Source organism: Myotis myotis, unplaced genomic scaffold (assembly GCF_014108235.1).
Source record: "Myotis myotis isolate mMyoMyo1 unplaced genomic scaffold, mMyoMyo1.p scaffold_m19_p_53, whole genome shotgun sequence".
Lineage (NCBI taxonomy): Eukaryota > Metazoa > Chordata > Mammalia > Chiroptera > Vespertilionidae > Myotis > Myotis myotis.
This window is the reverse complement of record NW_023416361.1, coordinates 365809-392304: the sequence shown is the minus strand read 5'-3', so window position 1 is coordinate 392304 and position 26496 is coordinate 365809. Positions and strand designations below refer to the sequence as shown.

Genomic DNA, 26496 nt, shown 5'->3' with positions numbered 1-26496 from the left:
GGGAGGGGGAGCCCCGGAGGCCTCCCCGCGAGCCGGCCGCGCTCCCCTCTGGCCCGGCGGGCGCGGGCCTCGCGGGCCCTTTAAGGCGGAAGGTGCGCGGCCTCTTTAAGGCAGGTCGGGCGGTTTGTTGTCCGAAGGAAGTGACGGGGGGCGGGATTGAATGAAAAGTGCCACGGGGAGCCCCGAGCGCCCGAGTCGGGAGCCGCGGGAGCCCAGGGCCGGTCCGCCTCGGAGCGCCCCCCGCGCCCGCGCGCCCCAAACTCTCCTCCAACTTTGAGCGAAGTTGGCAGCGCCCCGCCCGCCGCGAGCCGGGCCGGGGATGCGCCCGCCGGGCGGCCGCGGGGTCCCCCCTGCGCCCCGCGCGCTGCTGCTGGCGCTGCTGGCGCTGCTGGCGGGCGCGGGGGGCGCGCGGGCCGAGCTGCGGGTGCGCGTGCGGCTGCCGGGCGGCCGGGTGGCCGAGGAGCGCCTGCAGGCGGACGGCGCGGGCGACAGCGTCGGCCTGGAGCTGCGCGAGCCCGACGGCGCCCTCGTCTCGCTCACCGCCGACTTCAGGAAGGTGAGCGCCCGGACCTCGCGCCCCCACCCCCCGCACTCGCGCCCGGGCCTGAGGCCGGGCCGGGAGGGGCGCCGCCTCCCACGTGTGTGCCGGCTGCTCTCCACCCCCGGGCCTGGGTCCCCAGCGCCCCGACGGGCCCCCTTCTCCCGGGACCCCTCTGCTCCTCCGAGCCCCCACTCCCCCTCCTGCTCCCTGTGCGCCCAGCCCCGTCCGCTCCCCGACCTCCCAGCCCGCCCAGAGCCGCCAAGTGCGGATCCTGCTCCAGGCCGCGCCCTGCCCTGTGCCTCTGGGGGTCCCGCCTGCTCCTGCGGGAAAGCCAGGCCGGAGTCAGACGCCCGGTCCGGCTGTGCTCCGCGCCAGGCCTTGTCCGACCTGGACCGCCCTTCTCACGGGGCCTGGACAACTGAGTGGCTCCAGGCCCTGCAGCCCCGACTTGGAGTCTGTGCGCCACCTCCTCCCGCTCGGCGCTCCGGGGCTGGGGGGCTGGAGAGCGGGGAGGCGGTGCGGGCAGCGCTGGCCCGGGCCTCCCGCAGGCCCAGGAGAGCTGCCTCTCTGGTTCGGGCTGGGCCGCCGGGAAGCCTGCAGCCGGCTGACCTGGGCGAGGCCCGGAGAGGTCCCTGTGCTCTGGGGGAGATGCCACCCCTTTCCAGGCCGGGAGGGAGGGCTGCTACCCCCATGTCTTGACCCTGATTGTGGGAGGAGAGGAAAGACCAGCCTCCGCTCAGGGGGTGTGCGCTGTGGAGGGCACAGAGGTGGACCTGGCTCCCCCGGGTCAGGTAGGGGCCTGGGGCGTGGAGGTGCTGGGGGTCATCAGCAGAGGGCCCTGAAGGGTAATGAGTGACTAACAATGACCCCACAGGGGAGTCCTGAATGAAAAGGTGGGTGAGGTGTCGGCGCTCAGAGGGAGCCTTCTCTCCTACACCCACCCCAGCCCCTCCTCTGTGTCTCCAGGGCAGGGGACAGGTGAGCCAGTGGACAGCTGGGCCCCAGGGGAAGGTCAGGCTGCAGGTCCGTGGGCCGAGTCGCCTCTTCTCCCTTGTAGAGTCTGGAGCGTGAGAAGGGGCAGAGTTGGGAGGCAGCCAGGGACTCAGCCACAGACAGCCTGGGGACGGAGACGCAGTGGGCAGCAGAGGCAGGCCTGACACTGGTCTGTCATCGGCATGTGACTGGTGGGCCGTGGGGGTGGGCGGGTAGGACTCTGTGGCCCTTTCTTCGCGGAATGTGGGGCCCAGCTAGGTTCTCCTTCAGGGCCCCGATGAGCGTGTGCCAGAGGGAAGCCGATGGGGCCAGACACCTCCTGCTCCCCCACCTGAACTCCAGGGCCGTGTTGTCAAATGTGCTCTTTTCCTAGAAAATCCAAACAGTGGCTGGACCCCTCAGGAAACAGACCCAGCCTTCCCCTCCCACCCTCCATGGAGCCTTTGCCGGAGAGTGAGCCTCTGGCCGCGCTGAGCCCCTGCCTTCCTGCCCACTGCCCAGCGCCCAGTGTTCTGTGAGCTGGAACCCGGAGAGACCTCTCACCGAGGGGACTCCCCAGCAGCCAGGCTGTGGCTAGGACCCCAGTGAGGGAGGCAGCAGGGGTCTGAGCTGTAGAGCCTCTGGCTGCAGCGGGAAGCAGGGCCTGCTCTCCCCCAGGGCTTGGAGGACTGAGGGTGGGGCTGAGTGTCCCAGGAGGCTGACTGCCCGGTTAGGGACCTGTTCGTGGCCGCTTGCAGGAGTCCGTGTTGATTCCCATAGCAGCTCGGACCTCCACACGGCTGCCCTTCTGCTCAGGTAGCTTCTGCCCCAGAAGCTGCTGTGCACCGCCACTGGCATCTCCAGTTTCACCAGCGAGGGTGGGCACGGGGAGTGGACGGCTCAGAAAGGGAACCCGCTCTCCGAGGTCCCCTCCAGCTCCTGGTGCTGGGTCAGCCCGAGGGTGGAGCTGGGGAAAGCCGGCTTCCAGGTGTGTGTCATGGAATAGCGTTCACTCCCACCCCACTTCCATTCTCCGTGCGCCCAGTGTTCAGGCCTCGGGCCTCATAGCCGGTTGTCGGTTCCCGAAAGAAATTCTGTCTAGAGTAATTATTTCTCTTGTAGGAAAAAATGCCTGGACATAGTGTTTCTTTTGTTTCCTGTGCCAAACCATTAGGGGTCGTTTGGGGAAAGTCCCTAGTGTGTTTGGGAATGGTGATGTTTGCCATTTTATCACCTTTGGGAAATAGTCCAGATTGAAATGAGACAGATTTAAGGCTGGGCAAACTACTTGATCTCTGCAAGCCTTCACTTCCCATCTGAAAAAGGGATACTATGCTCCAAGCCTGTGGCTGTTGTGAAAACTAAACAGGAGCACATGCAAAATACTCACGTGTGCTGGCTGCTGTGCCCAGTGCTCAAGAACAGAAGCCATTCACGTTCGGCTCAGCACGGACCCTCTCTGCTAAGCTTGGGCTCAAAGAGCTTGAATGACAGACCCAAAGTCACACAGCAAGTCGGCACCGAGCCTGGAGCCCCTCACAGTGACCTCTTAGAAGCACTATGTGCCAGAGTTCTCCAGGGAGACGGAAACAAGAGAAACACATGCACGCACGCACGCACACACACACACATGCACACACACACACACGCACACACACATGCACACACAGATATAGAAAGAGATTTTAAAATATCATGACATTTTTAAAAATTTTTATTCGCTGGGTATTAAGGCAGCTCCATTTTTAATTTTTTGAGGAAGCTCCATACTGTTCTCCACAGTGGCTGCACCAGTCGGCATTCCCACCAGCAGTGCAGGAGGGCTCCTTTTTCTCCACATCCTCGCCAGCACTTGTTGTTTGTTGATTTGTTGATGATAGTCATTCTGACAGGTGTGAGGTGATACCTCATTGTGGTTTTAATTTGCATCTCTCTGATGATCAGTGACATTGAGCATGTTTTCATTTGTCTATTGTATGTCCATCTGCATGTCCTCTTTGGAGAAGAAGTATCTGTTCAGGTCCTCTGCCTATTTTTTAATTGGGTTGTTTGTCATTTTGGTGTTGAGTTACATAAGTTCTTTATGAGTGTTGGATATTAGCCCCTTATCAGATGTAACATTGGCAAATATCCTCTCCCATCCATAGGTTGTTTTTTCATGTTGTTGATGGTTTCCTTTGCTGTGCAAAAACGTTTTAGTTTGATGTAGTCCCATTTGTTTATTTTTTCTTCGGTTTCCCTTGCCTATGGAGATAGAACAGCAAAAATATTGCTAGGAGAGATGTCTGAGATTTTGCTGCCTATGTTTTCTTCTAGGATTTTTATGGTTTCAAGTCTTACATTTAAGTCTGTAATCCATTTTAAGTTTATTCTTGTGCATGGTGTAAGAAGGTGGTCTAATTTCATTTTTTTGCACATTTGTCTAATTTTTCCAACACCATTTATTGAATAAACTATCTTGATCCCATTTGTATTCTTGCCTCCTTTGGTGAATATTAATTGACCATATGGGCATGGGTTTGCTTCTGGATTTCTATTCTGTTCCATTGATCTATGTCTGTTTTTATGCCAGTTCCATGCTGTTTTGATTACTATGGCCCTGTAGTATAATTTGATATCAGGTAGCATGATTTCTCCAACTTTATCCTTCTTTCTCAAGATTGCTGTGGCTGTTCGGGGTCTTTTATGGTTTCATATATAATTTTGCAATATTTGTTTTAATTCTGTGAAGTAGCCATTGGTATCTTGATAGAAATTTCATTGAATCTATAGATTGCTTTGGGTGGTATGGACATTTTAATGATGCTAACTCTTTCTATCCATGAACATAGTATATTCTCCCACTTATTTATATAGTCAATTTCTTCAGTGTCTTATAATTTTCTGAGTACAGGTCTTTTACACCCTTGGTTAAATTTATTCTTAGGTGTTTTGTTTTTTTTCATGCAGTTGTAAATGGGATTGTTTTCTTAGTTTTCCTTTCTGATAATTCATTATTGGTGTATAAAAATGCAACTAATTTCTGGATATTAATTTTGTATCCTGCTACTTTACTGAACTCAGTTATCAGTTCTGCTAGTTTTTTGGTGGGACCTTTAGGGTTCTCTAATAATGACAGTTTTGCTTCTTCCTTTCCAATTTGGATGCCTTTGATTTCTCCTGCTTGTCTGATTGCTGTGGCGAGGACCTCCAGCACTGTGTTGAAGGAGAGTGGTGAAAGAGGACATCCCTGTCCTGTTCCTGGTCTTAAGAGACACACTTTTAGTTTTTGCTCATTGAGAGTGTGATGTTGGCTGTGGGTTTGTCATAGATGGCTTTTATTATGCTAAAGTATGTTCCCTCTGTTCCCACTTTGCTGAAGGTTTTTATCTTAAACGGGTACTGGATTTTGTCAAATGCTTTTTCTGCATCTATTGATATGATCATGTGGTTTTTATCCTTCATTTTGTTTATGGTGGTGTATCATGTATGAACCTTCCATCCCTGGCATAAATCCCGCTTGATCATGGTGTATGATTTCTTTAGTGTATTGCTGGATTCAGTTTGCTAATATTTTGTTGAGGATTTTAGCATCTATGTTCATCAGGGATATTGGCCTCTAGTTTTCTTTCTTTGTAGTGACTTTATCTGGTTTTGGAATTAGGGTAATGCTGGCCTCATAGAATGAGCTTGGGAATCTTCCTTCCTCTTGAATATTTTGCAGTAGTTTGAGAAAGATAGGTGTTAGTTCTTCTTTAAATGTTTGATAAAGTTCACCTGTGAAGCCATCTGGTCCTGGACTTTGGTTTGTTGGGAGTTTTTGGATTACTACTTCAGTTTCATTAGTTGTAATCGTCTATTCAGGTTTTCTAATTCTTCCTGATTTAGTTTTGGAAGATTGTATGTTTCCATGAATTTGTCCATTTCTTCCAGGTTGTCCAGTTTGTTGGCACATAGTTTTTCATAATATTTTCTTACAATCCTCTGTATATCTGTGGAGTCAGTTGTTACTTCCCCTTTTCATTCCTGATTTTATTTGTTTGGGTCCTCTTTTTTTCTTAAAGGCCTGTCTTGTTTATCTTTTCAGAGAGCCAGCCCTTGGCTTCATTGATCTTTTGTCTTGTTTTAGCCTCTATGTGTTTCTTTAGGCCTGATCTTTATTATTTCCCTCCTCCTACTCACTTTGCGCTTTGTTTGTTTCCTTTTTCAAAGTTCCTTTGAGTGTAAAGTTAGATGGTTTATTTGAGATTTTTCTTGTTTCTTGAGGTAGGCCAATAATACTAAGAATTTCCCTCTTAGGACTGATTTCTCTATGTTCCATAGTTTTTGAGTTGTTGTGTATTCATTTTCATTTGTTTCAATGTATTTTAATTTTCCCCTTATTTCATTGTGAACCCATTCATTGTTTAGTAACATGTTATTTAGTTTCCATGGTGTGTTTTTCAGTTTTGTTCTTGTGATTGATTTCTACTTTCATACCATTATGGTTAGAGAAGATGCTTAAGATTTCAGTCTTTTTAAATTTATTGAGATTTGCTTTGTGTCCTAACCTGTGATCTATCCTATAAAATGTTCCAGGTGCACTTGAAAAAAATGTGTATTATGCTGCTTTGGGGTGAAATGCTCTGAAGATATTAAATCTATCTGATTTGATGTGTCATTTAAGGTCACTGTTTCCTTATTGATTTTCTGTATGGAAGATGTATCCATTGATGTCTGTGGGGTGTTAAAGTCCCCTACTATGACTGTTTTACTGTAGATCTCTCTCTTTCTGTCCATTAAGATTTGCTCTATAAATTCAGGTGTTCCTATGTTGTGTGCATAAATATTTACAAGGGTGATATATCCTCTTATTAAATTGATCCCTTTAACATTATGTAATTTCCTTCTTTGTCTCTTTTATCGCCTTTGTTTTGAAGTGTATTTTGTTTTAAGTAAGTATTAATACTCTTGATTTTATTTTCATTTCCTTTTGCATGAAATATCTTTTTCCATCCCTTTACTTTTAGTTTTTGTGTATCTTTCAGAGGTGGGTTTCTGGGAGACAGCATGCATATGAGTCTTTGATTCTTATTCATTCAACCTCCCTATGACTTTTGATTGGAGCACTTAGCCATTTACATTTGAAATGATTATTGATAGGTACCTATTTATTGTCATTTTAATTCTTTATAACTGTGTTACTCTTCCTTCTCCTCCTTCTTCTTCTTTGCCCTTTAACATTTCTTGTATTGCTGGTTTTCTGGTAAAACAAACCCCTTTAGCTTTTTCTTGTCTGGGAAGCTCTTTTTTTCTCTTTCAATTTAAAATGATAACCTTGCTCTGTACAGTAGTCTTGGTTGTAGGTTCTTGCTTTTCATCACTTTGAATATTTCATGCCAATCCCTTCTGGCCTGAAAGGTTTCTGTTGAGAAATCAGCTGACGGCCCATGGGAGCTGCCTTGCTGCTTTTAAGATCCTCTCTTTGTCTTAACATTTGCCAATTTATTTTTGATGTGTTTTGGTGTGAGCCTCTTTGGGTTCATCTTGTTTGGGAGTCTCTGCAATTCCTGGACTTGTGTGTCTTTTTCCTTCACCAAGTTATGAAATCTTTTCAGTTATTATTTCTTCAAATAGGTTCTCAATCCCTTGCTATCTCTCTTCTCCTTCTGGTATCCCTATGATGTGGATGTTATTGTGCTTCATGTTTTCCCAAAGGTCCCTTAAACTAGCCTCATTTTTTAAATTCTTTTTTCTTTCTGCTGCTCTGATTGGATGTTTTCTGCTGCATTGCCTTCCAAATTGCTGTTTCGATCCTCTGCTTCTTCTAACCTATCGGTTATTCCTTCTAGTGTATGCTTCATTTCTGACTGGATCTTTTTATGGTTTGTTTATATGTTCTTTGCTGTGCTTGATATCGCTTCCTTGAAGTTTTCATTAAGCTCATTGAGCATCCCTGTTGCCATGTTTTGAACTCCATGCCTGGGAAATTGCCTCCTCCATTTCAGTGAGCCCTTTTCCTGGAGGTTTCTTCTGTTCTTTCAGTTGGGACACGTTTCTTTGTCTCCCCGTTCTGGCTGCCTCTTTGTGTTTATTTCTGTGTGTCAGGCCCGCGGTGCCTCTCAGTCTTGGTGGGTGGCGTACATAGTAGGTGTCCTGTGGGTCCAGTGGTGCCGTCTCCTTGATCACCAGAGCTGGGTGCTCCAGGAATGTCCCTACCGTGAGTTATGTGGGCCCTCCAGTTCTGATTGAGTGTTGATTGCTGTCAGCCTGTTCGGTGTGAGGTCAGCCCTCAGGCTGGCCGACTGTGAGGCTCACCCTGACTATGGCTTGTGAGCTGCTGGGCAGGTGCTGAACACATGGAGCAGAGTTCGCCTCAGCAGGGATGGTGCCGGCCGAGAGCGCCCTGTGGATGTGCCGCTTGTGAAGGTCATTGGATCGTGTCCTGCTGTTGTCTGAAGCTGGCCACTGGGTGTGCTGGTTCTGGGCCTCTTGGTAGGGACTCTGGTGCAGGCCAGTGTCAGACGCTGCCTGTGACTGGCCCTGGCAACCTGTTTGGAACTGCAAAGCCGTCCACAGTGTGTGGCTGCCTGTCCTGGGCCGGGGTGTGCACAGGAGGGACCAAGCTGCACCAAGGCCATCTTTTACCAGCACTGAGCCTGGGGCAGGTCAGGGAAATTCCCAAGGCAGCCCAAAACCTGCCTCCTCCTGCCGACTCCCTGTTAGGCTCAGTCACTGAAAGAGCCTCTAGTGGTGTCTGAGTTGCATGAGGTAGGGTCTCAGGGAGCCACCAGGTGGGGGCGAGTGGTGTTCATCAGATGGAAATACATTCAGGCTCCGTGCTGGGTCTGAGGCCACTCAGCAAAACTCCCTGGGCCCGCCAAGTTCAGCTGCTGTCCACCGGGGTCCACAGACCTTCATGGTGGGGCAGGGCCTCAGGGAGGGTCAGGGCGAGGCCAGGGGAGTTTTCAGGTCCAAACAGACCAAGCTTTGACCATGTGAAGGGAGGGCTCTGCACTAGTTGGACGTGACAGGGGGAACTTGGCCCCGCCCAGAGCCACACAACTCAGTCTGTCCTGGATTCTGCCCAAAGCTCGGTGGGGCAGGGCCCCCAGAAGTCAGCAGGGCGGGGCCAGGAGCCCAGAGGGTGGGGCTCGTGGATTTCTGGTGATGGGGAGGCGTCAGTCAGGCTCATGGGAAAGTAGAAAGAGATTTGTATGAGGGATTGCTCCCACCATTAAGGAGGCTCAGTCCACGGTCTGCCACCTGCAGGCTTGAAGCCCCGGCAGCCATTCGTGTCGCCCGCTGGGCTGGCGGGCCTGGACCCGGGTGAGCCGGTGTCGAAGGGCAGAGGGATGACTGTCTCAGCTCAGCCAGGGCAGAGTCACCTCTCCTTCACCTTGTTGTTCGATTTACACCCTCAGCGCAGTGGGTGATGCCCGCTCACGTTGGTGAGGGCTCTATTAACTGATTCTGCTGATTCAAATGCTACTCTCTTCTCGAAATGTCTCACAGGTTCACCCAGAACCAACGTATTATCAGCTCTCTAGGCGTCCCTTCACCCAGTCAGGTTGACATGAAATTAATCGCCACACGCCGGCCTTTCTAGCCAGCCCTCAGCACATGTGGCAGCCAGCCTTGTCCTGCCAGCACACCAGGCAGCATCGAGGCCCTCGTACCGGGTGCATTGCCACCTTCAGTCTGGCTGGTCTTGTCCCCCCTGCTCCTCTCTCTGTGGCCCCTCCTTCTGCCAAGAGCCAGGTTCCAGCAGGGCCTGGCTCCCTCCACTGCCACCCTGGGCCTGAGCTGGTGAAGCAGGAGCAGCGCTCAGCCTGCTGAGGGCACACCACCCGGAGGCCAGGCCAGGCTCACACTCCACAGGCACGTGGAGCAGCCCGTGTCCACGGTGCGTCCTGTGCGGCGTGCCCTGAGGCTGCTGCCCAGCAAGTAGACTGAGCTGTGGCTCTTAAAGTCATGCCTTGGCTCAGTGGCTCCCACACTGGCTGCACGTAGGATCCCCTGGGGAGTTTTGGGACTGACCGCCTGATGCCCGAGCTGCTGTCCATACTAATCCCGTCAGAACGTCTCAGGTGGGAGCCGGGCAGCAGTGTTTTAAAGAGGTCCTGGTGACCCCACCGGAGTGAGTGAGTGCCCTGCAGGAAAGAAGTGGGGAGGCGAAGAAGTGGGGTTCTTTCCTGCTAGGTCGCCAGCTGCACAGAGGAGGTGGGCGGCGGAAGAGGGGTGATCTCAGGAAGACAGAGGGCCGCCTGGAGAAAGAGCTGTGTGCATCTGGATCTCACACTCATGTCAACGCGGTCAGCTGCGGTCACACCTCTGGCCTCCTTTGACCCTCCCCGTGCAGCGGGAAGTCAGTGCTGCCTGTTTCGCAGATGTACACACTGAGGCTGGGAGCTATGGTGTGCCTTCGACAAGATCCAGGCGTTATGGTCCAGGATTAGGGCCCAAGGATCCCTCCACGGTACCCGGTTGGCTGTGTATCGTGGAATTTAAGTAGGCCCTCTCAGGCAGCTGAAGAGGCCTGAATCGGAAGTGGGAAGGGAAGAAGCAGGCGGGAGATCCCCTGGTGCAGAGGGACAAGTCACAGAGGAGCCGCAGTGCGGACATGGGCTGGGCCAACGTGAGATTTTTAAAACATATTTTCATTGATCTCAGAGAGGAAGGGAGAGAGTGATAGAAACATCCTATAAAATAAGAGAGAAACATGCAAATTAACCATCCCTCCGCTACACTCAAGCCACGCCCACAAAGCCACGCCCACCAACCAATCCCAGTGACTATGCAAATTATCTGGCAAAGATGGCGGTTAATTTGCATACACAGGTGTCAAGTGCCCCAGGTGGCAACAGCGGCCACGGGCTCCCGGGACCTTCGCCAGCTCTGGGAGGTGCAACAAGCCACACCTGTGGGCTGGCGGGACTTTCGCCGGCCCTGGGAGGTGAGTCCGTAGCCACACCTGTGGGCTGGCGGGACTTTCGCCGGCCCTGGGAGGTGAGTCCGTAGCCACACCTGTGGGCTGGCGGGACTTTCGCCGGCCCTGGGAGGTGAGTCCGTAGCCACACCTGTGGGCTGGCGGGACTTTCACCGGCCCTGGGAGGTGAGTCCGTAGCCACGCCTATGGCTCCCGGGACTTTCCCAGGTCAGGAGCCGAGGCCACCCGCACCTTGCCACACCCACAGCTCCTGGGACCTTGCCGGTGGAGGGCTTGGCAGAGCAGGAGACCGCTGGACATAGAGCAGAGCGAGAGAGAGGGCAGCTTGGAGGGCGCGGCTCCCTCTGTCACCCCAGCTTCCTCATCACAGCTGTGGAAACTGACAGCAAGGGAGGAGGAAGCCCCACCCCCACAGAATCAGCCAGAATCAGCCTTTAGTCAGACAGCTCTCAGCGGCCTGACAGCCAGGACTCGCATTCACCTGCATCTCAGACCGTGACAGTAGAGAGGTGGGACTATGTCTAAAGAACAACTGTTGATACAACATAGCTCTGCAGCCGAAAGATGCCGGCGTTATAGACAGAAAGTGTCTGCAGAGCAGCGTGCGTCTGATCTTCAAAGAAGGCGGCGCCTGCAACAGGACGTATCTGAGCAGCTACCGGAAAAACGCCGCTCTGAAGCCGAAAAACAGCGGCGTCTTCAACAGAAAATGTCTAAAGACGAACGCGCCTTCGAAGCTGAAAGAAGGCGGTGGCGACAACAGAATATGTCTAGAGAACAGTCATCAACAAGTACTGCCCATACCGGTAGGAACTGCCTTCTCAGCGAAAATGGAGTACATGAGGATGCAATCCTCCAACATAGTCATGGTGGAATGACTGTTCAATGTGAATTTTGCCCATCACTAAATTTCTCTGATGAAAAGCCATCCGATGGGAAATTTACTCGATGTTGTAAAAAAGGGAAAGTCTATCCAAATGATATACATTTTCCAGAATACCCAGCATATTTAAAAAGATTGATGACAAATGAAGATTCTGACAGTAAAAATTTCATGGAAAATATTCATTCCATAATTAGTTCTTTTGCTTTTGCTTCCATGGGTGCAAGTATTGCATTGCCATCAGGATATGGGCCCTACTGCTTTAGAATACACGGACAAGTTTATCACCCTACTGGAACTTTACACCCTTCGGATGGTGTTTCTCGGAAGTTTGCTCAACTCTATATTTTGGATACAGCCGAAGCTACAAGTAAAAGATTAGCAATGCCAGAAAACCAGGGCTGCTCAGAAAGACTCATGATCAACATCAACAACCTCATGCATGAAATAAGTGAATTAACAAAATCGTACAAGATGCTACATGAGGTAGAAAAGGAAGCCCAATCTGAAGCAGCAGCAAAAGGTATTGCTCCCACAGAAGTAACAATGGCGATTAAATACGAGCGTAACAGTGACCCAGGTAGATATAATTCTCCCCGTGTAACTGAGGTTGCTGTCATATTCAGAAACGAAGATGGAGAACCTCCTTTTGAAAGGGACTTGCTCATTCATTGTAAACCAGATCCCAATAATGCAAATGCCACTAAAATGAAACAAATCATATCCTGTTTCCTACATTAGATGCAATGACATATCCTATTCTTTTCCACATGGTGAACAAGGCTGGGGAACAGATATTGCATTAAGACTCAGAGACAACAGTGTAATCAACAATAATACTAGACAAAATGTAAGGACACGAGTCACACAAATGCAGTATTATGGATTTCATCTCTCTGTGCAGGACACTTTCAATCCTATTTTAAATGCAGGAAAATTAACTCAACAGTTTATTGTGGATTCGTATTCAAAAATGGAGGCCAATCGGATAAATTTCATCAAAGCAAACCAATCTAAGTTGAGAGTTGAAAAATATAGTGGTTTGATGGATTATCTCAAATCTAGATCTGAAAATGACAATGTGCTGATTGGTAAAATGATAATACTTCCATTATTTTCTGAGGGTAGTCCCAGAAATATGCAGCAGCGATATCAAGATGCTATGGCAATTGTAACGAAGTATGGCAAGCCCAATTTATTCGTAACCATGACATGCAACCCCAAATGGGAAGGTATTGCAAACAATTTACAACGCTGGCAAAAAGTTGCAAACAGACCTGACTTGGTAGCCAGAGTTTTTAATGTTAAGCTGAATGCTCTTTTAAATGATATCTGTAAAGTCCATTTATTTGGCAAAGTAATAGCTAAAATTCATGTCATTGAATTTCAGAAATGCGGACTGCCTCACGTTCACATATTGTTGATATTAGATAGTGAGTCCAAATTACGTTCCTCTAATTAATTCCCTTTCAATGTGCACGAATTTTGTGCACCGGGCTACTAGTCAATGATAAGAGAGAATCATGGATCGGCTGCCTCCTGCACGCCCCACATCTGGGGTCGAGCCTGCAAGCTGGGCATGTGTCCTGACTGGGAATCGAACCCTGACCTCCTGGTTCAAAAGTCAGTGCTCAATGACTGAGCCACACCAGCCAGGCTAGCTGGGTGAATTTTGAATATCAACCCCTTGGCATCTTTGCACCTGAGACTGGTCCCTTCCTCCCCCTTCTATAGCTAGAGAGACGGGGCAGGCTGTGGGGACCACCTTGCTGTGGGGACCACAGATGCTGTGGAGCACGCACTGTGCACCTTCCCACCCTCACCAGCCGTGGGGCTTGACAGCCATAGTCTCTCTAAGCCCCAAGCTCAGACCTGTAGGCACACAACAGGCCGAGTGCGGGGCTGCGGGCTTGTCGTGGGAGGTGCAGGCGAGGCCTTTGCCCAGCAGACGTGGTGGACGTGACGGGAAGCCGGTCCCGCCAGGCCCACGCTCTCCTCGTGCTGAGCGGTTGTCCCAGCTCCTGCTTCTGCGCAGGGACCAGCGCACTGGTGGGCGCTTCTGTCCTTTAGGTTGAAGGGGTTTATGTTGCTGTCCCCCAGGGGTCTCAGTGAAGGAGGGAGCGGGAGGGTCCGGCTGGAATCTGGGTGAGAGGCAGCTCTGAGCCCCATCCTAGGAGCCTAGTCAGCAGATTGTTGGGCCTGGCGGGGTCAGGGCATTGTCCCCACGGGGTCAGGGGTCAGGGCAGTGGTGACCTTTGGGATTTGGCTGACAGAGCCCTAGGGTGGTCCGGGGGTGGAGGTGGAGTGGGCAGTGGGCACTGCCCTGTGACAAGAGTTCTGTCCCCAGCCTGGCCCTGAGGGCGTGCACACACCTCCTGATGGGGGTGGGCATGTCCCTGGTCACCAGCCTGGGCAGTACTTGGCCAGCTCGGGGGTTACTCCGCTCCCTGTGTTCAAGGGCACTGGGCAGGGCAGCCAAGGGACGGCTGTGCCCCATCGGGCAGCCAGCACGGGGCTGGGAGGCGTGGGTCCCAGCTGGCCCTCTTCACTGGCCTGAGCAGCCCAGCCAGGGGCAGAGGAGTCAATATTTAGGTTGGCTCAGTCCCGGCCTCAGGATTGCGCACCCTGGTGTGTGTGATGGGAAGGAGGCTGGGACAGGAAGCTCCAGGGGAGGGTGCCGGCTGTGGAGAGCAGGGAGGAATTGGGGAATAGGGAGGCCAGCTGCTTCATGAGAACCCCGGGGGAGAGGGGGTGTCCAGCCTGGGCCGGGGGAGGGCATGAAGAAGGGGCAGGGCCCCATCCTGTCCCTTTTGTCCTCAGCTCCCTTGTGATGGAGGCTGGGGGCACAGCCAGGTCTCACCGCCCACCCAGTGGGCATTCTGCAGACGGCTCTCGGAGAGGGGGCAGCTGGAGCTGGTGGGGGGAAGGCGTAGGCAGGAGGGATGAAGAGCAGAGGAGGAGCCATGGGGACGGTGTGGGGACAGGTGCTGTGTGCCAGGGTGGGAAGGCTGCTGGGCTGGGGAGAAGGGGTGTGTGGGACAGTGACTTCGGGGAGGGGAGGGGAGGGGAGGGGGTCTGAGGGAGGACAGCCTGGGAGGGAGGCTGCCCCGTGACCGTGACCAGGAGGGAGGAGAGAGGGAGGCTCCGTGGAGGGGCTGGGAGGGACGGGGCTGCGTGCGCAGGTGTGCGTGTGGAGTGGGGTGTGCACTGAGCCTCGGCGAGCCTGGGCCGGGCCCCTGCTGAGACGCCGCGAGCCTGCCTGTGGGTGTGTGGAGGGAGCAGGTGTGTGAGGAAGACGTGGCTCAGGGCTCCGGGCGCGGGTGGGGCCAGGCCGTCCTTCGAGGAGGCAGCCCAGGAAGGTCCTGGCGTTGCTGTAGCTGGTGCTGGAAGGGCCAGCGCCTGGGTTTGGGGCCCCGGGAGGGTGCGGGGCGCTGTGTGCAGACCCCAGTGCCAGGGCAGAGGGGCCTCTGAAGGGCCTCGCCCCAGTCCTGCCCGCCCTCCTGCTCCGTCCGGCTGTGCAGGCTCCCGGCTGGCTGTGCCATCCAGGCCCAGAGCGCACCCGCCCTCCGGGTCTCAGGTGCGTCTCCACGGAAACGTGCTTCCTGCCTCTGCAGTCGAGCCAGCAGTGGCCAGGCCAGGGCCGCAGGTCATAGAGGTCAGCCGCTGTCCTGGGACCTCGCTCCCTCCTTCGCGCCGTCCGAGGAGGGTGCTGCTGGTTAGAGTCATTCCACAGACGTGGTGACTCGGGTGCAGAGATCCGGATGCCCCGGGGCCTCTGTTCACATGTACCGCCCTGCGTGGCACACAGACCACCAGGACTGGGCAGCTCTCTCTCCATGGCCCACTTGCCCCACCTCCACTCAGCCCCACCTCACCCCTGGCCCCAGCGACCACGCCGCCTCCTGGTGGCCCGTGCCTGGCGAGCGCAGGTTCCAGGAGCTGGTGGGAGAGGGACCCTTAGTCCTAGGTCCGAGGACCCTGCTTCAAGCCTGCCGTGGGCTCGTTGCCAGCTGTGCCATCTGTCGTGGGTGCGAGGCCACATCCGGGTGGGTCATCCCAGGACATTCTCCCTGAGGAGGAAGCCTGAGCGTGGAATCTGGCCAGATGTTCTCTGAAGCAGGGTCCTCTCCCCAGCCCCCTCCCCAATGCTGGATGGAAAGGGGCCAGGAACCTTAGTAATGACCCTGGGTAGAGGGAGTAGAAGGTCGGAGGGCCCCTGGTCGGGTTGGGAGAGTCAGAGAGATCCAGAAACTAGGGCTGCCCCTCCCCTCCCGGGGACCAGCGAGTGGGAGGTGGTTTTCAGGAGAAATGGACAGAGAAGACGGGACAGGTCAGGGTTTAAAGGGGCTGGAGGACAGGCAGGTCACGGTTGTTCCGCCTCGTCTTGCTCTGATTCGTGTCAGATGCTGCTGCTCACTGGTCAGCCAGAGGCGTGGGGGGGGGGGGGAGGGCTGCCGCATCCCCAGCCAGGTGACCAGTGGGCAGGCACGGCCGGAAGACGGTCTCCTCCTGGCTCTGCTCCCCACCAGCTGTGTGGCCCAGGCAGGCAGCACGACCTCTCTGGGCCTGCGCGTCAGGTGCTGTGGCCGGGCATCCAGGAAGGCAGACCCGCGGACCTGGGAGCGCTGGTGCGTGTGTTAGGAGACCTCGGCCTCCGGGGTCAGGCTGCCTCCGTTAAGCTCTGGCTGCGGCTCCTCTTGGTCCCATGGCCTGGAGCAGGCACCCCTCCAGCCGCAGTCTGCAATTCAAACATGGAGCCGTGGTCTGTACGGACAGTTCTCGGATAAGGATTAACAGCAACAACAGCACTTGCTTTCTGTGGCTGGTGGGCGGGTGCCGTCCCTCACGGGGGGCCAGCAGCCGCAGCCCGGCAGGAGGCGTGGTCTGGAAAGACCGGACGCCCCAGACCAGCCTCGGCCTTTCGCTGCTGAGGATTCCCCAGGTCGGCAGGCGTGGGCTGCGCTCTGGCTCTGAAATGCCGGGCGTGGGGCCCGTGTGGCCTCCGGGCAGCACTGAGCCCGGAGTGGGGTCCGTGTGGTCTCGGGCAGCACTGAGCTCGGAGTGGGGTCCGTGTGGCCTCCGGGCAGCACTGAGCTCGGAGTGGGGTCCGTGTGGTCTCGGGCAGCACTGAGCCCGGAGTGGGGTCCGTGTGGCCTCCGGGCAGCACTGAGCTCGGAGTGGGGTCCGTGTGGTCTCCGGGCAGCACTGAGCCCGGAGTGGGGTCCGTGTGGTCTCCGGGCAGCTCTGAGCCCGGAGTGGGGTCCGTGTGGTCTCCGGGCAGCACTGAGCCCGGAGTGGGGTCCGTGTGGTCTCGGGCAGCTCTGAGCCCGGAGTGGGGCCCGTGTGGTCTCCGGGCAGCACTGAGCCCGGAGTGGGGTCCGTGTGGTCTCCGGGCAGCACTGAGCCCGGAGTGGGGTCCGTGTGGTCTCCGGGCAGCACTGAGCCCGGAGTGGGGTCCGTGTGGTCTCCGGGCAGCACTGAGCCCGGAGTGGGGCCCGTGTGGTCTCCGGGCAGCTCTGAGCCCGGAGTGGGGTCCGTGTGGTCTCGGGCAGCACTGAGCCCGGAGTGGGGCCCGTGTGGTCTCGGGCAGCACTGAGCCCGGAGTGGGGTCCGTGTGGTCTCGGGCAGCACTGAGCCCGGAGTGGGGTCCGTGTGGTCTCGGGCAGCACTGAGCCCGGAGTGGGGCCCGTGTGGTCTCGGGCAGCACTGAGCCCGGAGTGGGGTCCGTGTGGTCTCGGGCAGCACTGAGCCCGGAGTGGGGCCCGTGTGGCCTCCGGGCAGCACTGAGCTCGGAGTGGGGTCCGTGTGGTCTCGGGCAGCACTGAGCCCGGAGTGGCAGCTGCACGAGGGCCCCAGCCTCCAGTGCCCCCAGCTGACCCCGGGGGCAGGAGGCCAGCGGCTGGCGGAGCACGGAGACCCCGACCTGTGGCCCAAGGACGGATTTCCTGCTGAGCAGAAGCCGTGAACCCAGGCTCTGACTCGCCCTCCCCACGAGCCTGGGACCCGCAGCTGTGCAGGGATTTATGGGGACCAGCCTCTCTGAGCCCCTCGGTGGGCGGGCATGCCGTGCCTCCTCGCCCGCCCGTGGAGTCCTCCCCACAGCCCTGCCGGCACCGCTCATCCCGCGTTACAGAGAGGCTGAGGGGGCCGGGGCGCCTGGTGCTGGCCAACACACGCAGAGCTGGACGGAACCACGGCCCTCGCTGGGGGACCGGGGACCGGGGCCTAGACCTCTCAGAGCCCTTCCGCAGAGCAGGTGGTCAGCAAGGCCCTGTGGGACTGGCCAGTGCGTGAGGCCAGGGTGCGGGCGCGGACAGGTGAGCTGCACAGACTCCACCCTCTCGTGCCAGGCAGGGCCATCAGCCCTCCCAGACCAGGACTGTCATGGTCACCAGGGCATCTCCTAGGCAGGGGGCCTTGACAATGTTTTCTTAAATTGATTTCGGAGAGAGAGGAGGGGAGAGGGAGGAGAGAAACACCCATGTGAGAGAGAAACACTGACAGGTTGCCTATCGCATGCGCCCGACTGGCTTCAAACCTGCAAAATGGGCAGATGTCCTGACCAAGCATTGAGCCTACCATCCTCAGTGCACGGGAGGGACTACATGCCAACCACTGAGCTGCCTGCCAGTGCAGGGCCCTGAGATTTAGGCCCCTTCTGGCCGGGACCTGGGAACTCCTCCCTGGGGGCCGTTAGCAAGGCACTGAGGGGGGTGAGGGCAGGGGCACCCCCGGTGCAGGGGGCTGAGCCCAGGGCTCAGCCGGCAGTTAGGAAGGGGATCCCACCCCACACGCAGTGGGTCAGTGAGAGGAAGCAGCCCTGCCAGCAGGGAAAGGGGAAGCGAGGAGGGGAGGGAGCCGTGAGCCACCCAGCTCCCGCAGGCCAGGAGCGGCCACAGCTGCAGGCGGCTCGTGGGGGTGTCGGCCAGAAACCGCTCTTGCCCCCACCCATCTGAGATGGGGCGCAGGAGCCTGGGGGCAGCAGCCGGGGGCATTGGGAGGAGCACTCACACCCAGGCATTTCTGGGACCCTGAACAAGGAGTCAGTCAGAGAAGCTCCGCCTCTGCGCTGAGCCCCTGCCCGCGCTCTGGCCCTGTGGGCAGGCCTGGTGCCCCGGCAGCGCCGTGGGCAATGCCCCGGTGCCTGTGGGAGGCTCGCCCGGGCGCTGCTCTGGCCTCTCTGGCGGCTCCTGGGGGAGTGTCCGGTGCCACGGCACACCTGCGTGTGTTCTCGCTCTTCCGTCGCTGGGTTAAATGGGGAAGACAATTCCTACACCTGCAGGAGGGAGGCGTCCGAGCGGCTGTGTCCATGTGGTGGCCTCACGGCTGCACCGAGCGCTGGGTGGGCGCTGGAGCCCCTCCAGCCAGCTGCACCCTCTGCCCTCCCCCAGCACGTGAAGATCCTGCGGGCGCTGGTCCTGGGGGAGCTGGAGAAGGGCCAGCGCCAGTTCCAGGCCCTCTGCTTCGTCACCCGGCTGCGGGACCACGAGATCATCCCCAGCGAGGCCATGGCCAAGCTCCGGCAGGTGAGGCCGCCCGCTGCCCCCCCTTCTGCCCCAGCCCCCTTCTGCCCCAGCGCCCCCCTTCTGCCCCAGCACTCCCCCTTCTGCCCCAGCGCTCCCCCTTCTGCCCCAGTGCTCCCACCCCTGCACCCACCTCGGCATCCCGCCAGCACCTGGCCTTAGCACTCGGACCTGTACCCCACCTCACCCTCCAGGCCTGAACACCCTGACTCTGCCCTGGCCACACCTGAATTTGTACCCCAGATCCCTGATCTGTGCTGAGCCCTCCACTTCCATTCCTCCAGCCCCTAAAGTCAGCGCCCCCACTTAAGGTGCGGCTGGGTGCTCGCACTCGGAGGGGATCTGCCTCCGACCCGGGGCCACCCTCACTCTCTGGTGGTGTTGGGCACGTTACCACCTTCAGAGCCTCCACCTGCCCTAGCCTTCCCCTGTGCCTGCCCTTCCCAGGGACACTCGGTCTCCTGGAAGCATGGAGTCCCAGAGGCCAATTTCCTCGGACAGCCTGCCCCCTGGTCCCTGTGACAGCAGGACTGGGTGCTTCGTGGGGCCGCAGAGGACGGCGGGGCAGCTGCAGGGACGGCTGCACTCTGGGCATAGCGTCCCTGCAGCTGGAGGAGGGGCTGGGTATTCCTGAATGCTCCCTCAGATTGGCCTAGGCACTGAGACCACCAGCCTGGGACTGTCTGGCTTGGTGATGGGGGCAAGGGCAGGTGAGGGGGACGTGGGCAGGTGAGGGGGGATGTGGGCAGGTGATGGGGGACGTGGGCAGGTGATGGGGGACGTGGGCAGGTGATGGGGGCAAGGGCAGGTGAGGGGGGACGTGGGCAGGTGATGGGGGCAAGGGCAGGTGAGGGGGGACGTGGGCAGGTGAGGGGGGACGTGGGCAGGTGATGGGGGCAAGGGCAGGTGATGGGGGACGTGGGCAGGTGAGGGGGGACGTGGGCAGGTGATGGGGGCAAGGGCAGGTGATGGGGGACGTGGGCAGGTGAGGGGGGACGTGGGCAGGTGATCAGCGTCCCTGCAGCTGGAGGGGGGCTGGGTATTCTGAATGCCCCTCAGATTGGCCCAGGCGCTAAGACCACCAGCACATCCAGAGACCTGGTGGGAGTGGCCCTTCTCCTCCCACAGAAGAACCCACGGGCAGTGCGTCAGGCGGAGGAGGCGCGGGGCCTGGAGCAGCTGCACATGGACATGGCCGTGAACTTCAGCCAGGGGGCCCTGCTGAGTCCCCACCTGCACAACGTGTGTGCGGAGGCCACGGACGCCATCTACACCCGCCAGGAGGACGTCCGGTTCTGGCTGGAGCAAGGTCCGCTGGGTCTGCCCGCTGCCTGCCCATCAGAGGGGATAGGATTCATGTGAGGTGTGGGGTTCAGGGGAGGGACCTGCACAGAATGCTGGCTTCGCAGGCTCGGGAAGGGCACTCCCAGCCAGTCCCACCCCCTGATCTTGGTGATGATGAGCACAGATGGGCGCAGGCACGAGGTCGGGGGAGGGGAGGCAGACTCCCGTGCCCACGTGCCCCTCTCTGCCCCCGCCGCCAGGAACTCCACGCCTCTCCTTCCTCTCACCCTCCCTGGGCCACGCCTCCCCCAGACCCCAGGCCTCCTCCCTCCTCTCTGTGGCTTCTGGCCTGCGTGTGGCGCCACCGGGTCAGCTCCTGGCCCTTTTCCCAGGCCACCCGCAGGGCCCTGTAGGGAGGCACAGGGCAGTGTCGCCATTCCAGTCCCAGGGCCCCGTCCCTCTGCTCAGCGGGCCTCACCCTAGCAAAATGCCTACCCCTCCAGGTCACACTGGGTTTAGAAATGGCTGGCTTCCATCACCTCCACACGCCTCCCATGGGCTGCACCCCAAACGGAGGCACCAGCCTGACACTGTCCCCAGGGGCTGGTCCCCAGTGGCCACTGCGCTGAGCCCGGGCCCTGCCGCCTCCCACAGCCCCGTGTGCCCATCCCATCGGCCCCACGCCCTGGCATCCTGAGCTGCCCGGTGCTCCCCTGCCCCTCCCTCCTGGTCCTCCTCAGATACCTTCCCTTGAAGAGGCATCATTTCGTGATTTCCTGCTTGTGCTCCCCCCAAGCCAGCAGGGTGGGTGTCCCCACTCCTTCCTGCTGTGAGGGACTGACACCCTCCCTAGTGGCTTCCTCACCGGGAGGCAACGCCAGGGATGCTTAGCTCCTGAGGGTGATGAAGGGCCAGAGTCCTGACGGAGGAGCCCTCTGCCAGTGGACGCCCCTCCTTTGACCTCCCCCTGACCTTGCCTTTCTCCCCTGCTCCCCCCAGGGGTGGACAGTTCCATGTTCAAGGCTCTGCCCACGGACACAGAGCAGGCGCTGCCTCGCTGCGGGCAGGCGGGGGACCGGGGGGCGCCCTGTGTCTGCCGCTACGGCCTGAGCCTGGCCTGGTACCCCTGCATGCTCAAGTACTGCCACAGCCGGGACCGCCCAGCGCCCTACAAGTGCGGCATCCGCAGCTGCCAGAAGAGCTACAGCTTCACCTTCTTCGTGCCTCAGCGGCAGCTGTGCCCCTGGGAGGAGGACTCCTAGCTGGGGAGTGGGGGGGGGGACTCACCAGGCTTCCCCAATCCCCAGGAGACCTTACTCCCCCCTCCCCTCCCCTCATCCCAGAGCCTGTGGTCCGTCACTCATGACTGTGAAGAGGGGTGTGGTGTGCGGGGTAATCATGAAGGCAGCCCCACGCCCACCCTGTGTCTGACCGAGAAGGGGCTTGGCACACTGCACCCCTCCTTCAGCCGCCCGATTTCAAGACGCCAAAATGCCATGGCCTATGATTCTCCTGTTGAACTCTGCAGGTTTAGACCCTAAAAAGTGCCTTTTCCTGTGACCCCTCCCCACATCAGCCACCTGTGCCTTTCCCCCAGACTGCCCTGGCCACAGGGCAGGCGGGCACCTCCTCTCTGAGCAGAATCGTGTCTGCGGGGTTCTGGGACGGGGGGAGCATGAAGCATGAGGAAAACTTGAATTCCAGATTTTTAGTGCAAAGTATTTATCATTTCTACCAGAAATTAAACGTTTCCATTTCTACTTGACCAGCCTGGCTGATGCTGCCCCAGGTGTTGAACCAGTGGTGCGGTGGGGCGAGGAGGGGAACGGGTGTCACTGGGGTTACAGACAAACCCTGCACTAGGAAGAAAAGACAGACAGGTGAGCAAGCCAGACAGTGGCAGGCAGTACAGGGTATATTCAGTCAAGAGAGACGACGAACATTTCAGAACCAGACTTCAAGGCTTCAAATCCTGAGGGTCTGGCTTCTTATTTGCTGTGTACTCTTGGTCAAGTTGCTCTCCCTCTCTGCCTCAGCTCTCTCAGCGGTAAAAACAGCTTAATTGTGAGACATGAGTTCACACATGTCAGCACGTATGTTCATGGTGTTCGCTGCTATTACATCACTAGAGGCCCGGTGCACGAATTCATGCACCAGTGGGATCCCTCAGCCTGGCCTGTGGGATTGGGCCGAAACCAGCTCTCCAACATCCCCTGAGGGGTCCCGGATTGTGAGAGGGTGCAGGCCAGGCCAAGGGATCGGGGCTGGGGAGGGACTGCGGGAGGTTGGCCAGCTGGGGAGGGACCACAGGAGGGCTCCAGGGTGTGTCCAGCCTGTCTCATTCAGTCCTGATGGGCTGGACCCCAGCAGCAAGCTAACCTACCAGTTGGAGTTTCTGCCCCCGGTGGTCAGTGCACGTCATAGCGAGCGGTTGAGGAGCCTTAGCATATCATTAGCATATTATGCTTTGATTAGTCCAACGGATGACTGGAAGACTGGATACTTAGCATATTATGCTTTTATTATATAGGACTAGAGGCCCGGTGCATGAAATTCGTGCACTGGGGGGGGGGTGTCCCTCAGCCCAGCCTGCACCCTCTCCAATCTGGGACCCCTCTGGGGATGTTCGACTGCTGGTTTAGGCCCGATCCCTATGGCAGTCGGGCATCCCTCTCACAATCCGGAACTGCTGGCTCCCAACCGCTTGCGTGCCTGCCTGATTGCTCCTAACTGCTTCTGCCTGCCAGCCTGATCACCCCCTAACCACTCCCCTCCAGCCTGATTGACACCTAAGTGCTCCTCAGCTGGCCCAATCACTCCCAACTGCCTTCCCCTGCCAGCCCAGTCACCCCCAACTCCCCTCCCCTGCAGGCCTGGTCACCCCTAACTGCCCTCCCCTGCCGGCCTGATTGCCCACAACTGCCCTCCCCTGCTGGCCATCTTGTGGCTGTGGGTGCTGCCATCTTTGAGGGCGTGGCAGTCAATTAGCATATTCCCTCCTTATTGGCTGTGGGCACCACCATCTTTTGAGGGCGGTCAATTGGCATATTCCCTCCTTATTGTCTGTGGGCACCACCATCTTTGTGACGGTGTGAGGGTCAAGTAGCATATTTCCTCCTTGTTAGATAGGATTTCTGCCATGAAAGGAGCAGGCATGTCCTCATCTGTAACCCAGACCGCCAGCCAGACTCCTTGAAGCCCCTCACTTCGAAAGTGCCCGCCTGTGTGAAGAGGCTGTCACTGTGTGGTGCTGGGCTGGACGCCGGAGGACGCCCAAGGGGATGGACGGACCCCTGAATTTATTGCCCAAATTGCCCTGGGTGCAAGGGGACGTGAGTGGAGGCTGAAGGGTGGGGAGAGTTTGGCAAGGTGGGGGGGCTGTGCTTCAGGGGCTGGGAAGCCCTGGGATCCCAGCTCCAGGAAGAGAGGACGAGGGAAGTCAGCCTCCTCACAGGCCTTGGAGCGGGGGCAGCCCCCCCACTCTGCTCCCAGCACCCCAGAACAGGCTACGGCTGCCCTGAACCTGTGCAGGCTGGAGGGGGAATGCGAGCCAGGCTTGGCCATGGCCATTGTTAGGGGCCTGTGGGGAGACCTCCTCAGGCAGCTGTTCCTCTCTCTGAACGTGTTTGCAAAGACCAGATTCAGCTGCCCTGGGAGCAGCTGGGGGTGGGGAAGAAAGGGGTGGGGGTTGCTCCCGGACTCTCCAACCTCCCCTCCTGCACATATGGCCTCGGGCCTGAGCCTTCAGCCCTCCTCGGTGAGGGAGGCATTACTTGGAGAAGGCACCTCCCACCCTGTGTGTCTGCTTTTTTTTGTTAATCGGACCTGAGGGTTTTTTCCATTGAGTCTTAGAGAGAGTGGAAGAGAGAAGGAAAGACAGACAAACACCGATGTGAGAGAGACACATTGATGGGGCCGGGGAGGAGCCTGCCACCAAGGTATGTGCCCTTGGCGAATTGACCCTGGGATTCCTCAGTCCACAGGCCAGCGCTCTATCCACAGAGCCACACCGGCCGGGCAGGACCGGTCACCGTCTGGAGGCCTGGAGTGCTCAGAGCTGGGAACGCAGGTAGGCGCTCACTCCAGTCTAGGCAGAATTGCTTCTCTTTCCTTTCAAAGCCTCAGTGTTTGCCCGGCCGGCGCCCAGGCCTGAGGGCCTCAGCCCTCAGCAGAAGGGCATCGGGTGCCCGGATGGCTGGGGCGGGTTCCGCTCAGGGCACTTACCTGGGCTCTCGGGTCGAGGTGCATACAGAAGGCAGCCGATCGAGACTGATGTCTCTCTCTCTCCTTCTCTCTCTCTTCTCTCTCTCTCTCTTCCTCCTCCTCCTCCTCCTCCTCCTCCTCCTCCTCCTCCTCCTTCTCTCTCTCTCTCTCTCTCTCTCTCTCTCTCTCAAATCAATAAACATACCTTCTGGTGAAGATTTTTTTAAAAAAATCTTGATAGCAGCCTCGAGAGGAGCATTAGACCAGCACACCTGGGCAGCTAGCCTGCCGAGCTGGCACAGAGCATCACCTGCCGCCACTTGACACGGCCAGGCGGCACCATTCCCAGGAGAAATCAAGCATCAGGTTTGCTCTCAGGTGTCAGCCACTGCCTGCAGCCAGGGAACAGCTGGGCTGCTGTCCCCTGCTCAACCCCTGCCCCTGTCCCATAGTCCTCCACCCTCCCGTGCCTGCGCCCACGGACCCCACCTCTGGGCCTGGCCACTGGGCTCCCGCACCTCTGCTTGCCCGCCTGCCTGTGAGAAGTCTGAGACCTGAGGGCAGGATGAGAGAGACTCAGACAGGTGTTCCTGCTCAGCCCCACACCTGCCATGGCCACCTTCCCCAGTGCCTAGCGGCTCTTCCTCCTCTTGCCTCCTCAGCCCTCGCTCTCAGCGTCTCTCCCCTCTCCCCTCTGCCCTCTCCCCTCTGCCCTCTGCCCTCTCCCCTCTCCCCTCTCCCCTCTCCCCTCTCTCCCCTCTCCCCTCTGCCGGGCTCCCTGGGCCTGGCTGGTGCCTCCATAAATAAAGAACACTTTCCTGAAGGCGTCCAGTCGGGTGGTTCTGTTTCCTGGCAGAGACCCTGGCTGATGACCACAGTGTCCCAGCAGGAACCGGGGGGGGGGGGGGGGCGCGACGCGGCAGGGCAGGAGCCCTGGAGGGAGCAGGGGAGGATGGGGGGGCAGGGCAGGAGCCCTGGGGGGGAGGGGCAGGGCAGGGATGCAGGGATGCACTCCCTTGGGAGAAGGCCTTCCTCAGCAAGGAAAGGAGAATCACAGGCTACCTCAGGGCCCAGGCCTGTGGGGGTGCCCAGGCCCCTGAGGGCGGGAGGGGCAGGGTGAGAGACAATCCCCTCCTGCATCACAGGCAGCAGACACATCTCCATCCAGCTGCAGCCACACCTGTCTTTAGAATTCCTTCCTGCCATGATGGGGGCTGTCCCTTCACCCCGACCCTGACCCCCGGCACCCGCCCCTTCTGCTCTGAGTCCTAGCCCCTCCTCTTCCTCTCTTCCTCTCTTCCTCTTCTCTTTCCCACCTTCTTCCCATCAGCCCTGAAAGCATTTAAATCTCCCAACTAAAACAAGTAAAAACATCCCTACCGTCGTCCCGTCTGTCCCTGTTCCTTCCAGTGAGACTTCTGGCTGGAGCCCCCCACGGCCAGCGGTGCCCAGCCCTGTGATCAGCAACAAGCCGTCTGTCACTGGACCTGGCGAGCTGGCCCGCCTGTCAGGGCTGCCTGCCCTTCTGGGCGCCGTGTTTGTGCTCCTATACCCACCCCCCTCCCCAGGGGCATCTCACATAGAGGCCCTTCCTCTGAGCAGCCTTTCCCGATGCCCATGGCCTGTTAGCAGTGTCCGCATGTGAGGGACTCGCCTTGTCACTGCTCCCTGGGGGCAGGGAGTGTCTGGTTGCCTTCCCTTCCCAGCTCCCCGCCCATAGCAGCTGCAGTGGGTCCTCAATCCAGGCCCCGAGTGGCTGGAAGGACAAATGCCACTGACATCCTCCATGTGGGGTACGCGGATGCTGCAGAGATGACCGGCAGCGGGGCGGACACCCCAGAAGGCCAGGTCTCCTTCCACTCGTCGCCTGGGCAGAGGCTGGCTGACCCCGCTGGGATTCCAGGGTAAAGTCTGGCCTTTGTTGGGGAGCAGGGACTTGAAGAACCAGCAGCATTCTGAAGCTAAAGTTCAGTGTCTCCGTCTGCCCGGCACTGGGCCCTCCCCTGTGACCCCCCCCCCCCCCAGGCCCCCAGCCCCACGCCCAGCAGTAGGCAGGCTCTCCCTGCTGGGGGTCCTGGGCCCTCTCCAGAGACCTGCAGGGAGGCGGCTCGGCAGGCTCACACCCCTCTCACCACAAGAGGGCGCCGTGGACTTAGACTTGCCCTGAGCGTAAGGGTGAACC

The 26496-nt window shown here is 57.7% G+C and overlaps 1 protein-coding gene across 2 annotated transcripts; it reads left to right on the top strand.

Annotated features, from left to right (window-relative positions):
* On the top strand, nucleotides 1–21876 carry OAF (out at first homolog). 2 transcript variants are annotated; one of them, XM_036311244.1, is made up of 4 exons: nucleotides 1–556; nucleotides 18696–18830; nucleotides 19887–20136; nucleotides 21111–21876. In XM_036311244.1, exons 1-4 carry the CDS (start codon nucleotides 320–322, stop codon nucleotides 21371–21373), a joined length of 885 nt encoding a protein of 294 aa, XP_036167137.1. In that variant the 5' UTR covers nucleotides 1–319; the 3' UTR covers nucleotides 21374–21876. The 2 variants fall into 2 exon arrangements, with proteins under 2 accessions (XP_036167137.1, XP_036167138.1); XM_036311245.1 differs by having other exon boundaries at nucleotides 7–556; nucleotides 19956–20136.
* Nucleotides 21877–26496: the final 4620 nt, after the last annotated feature.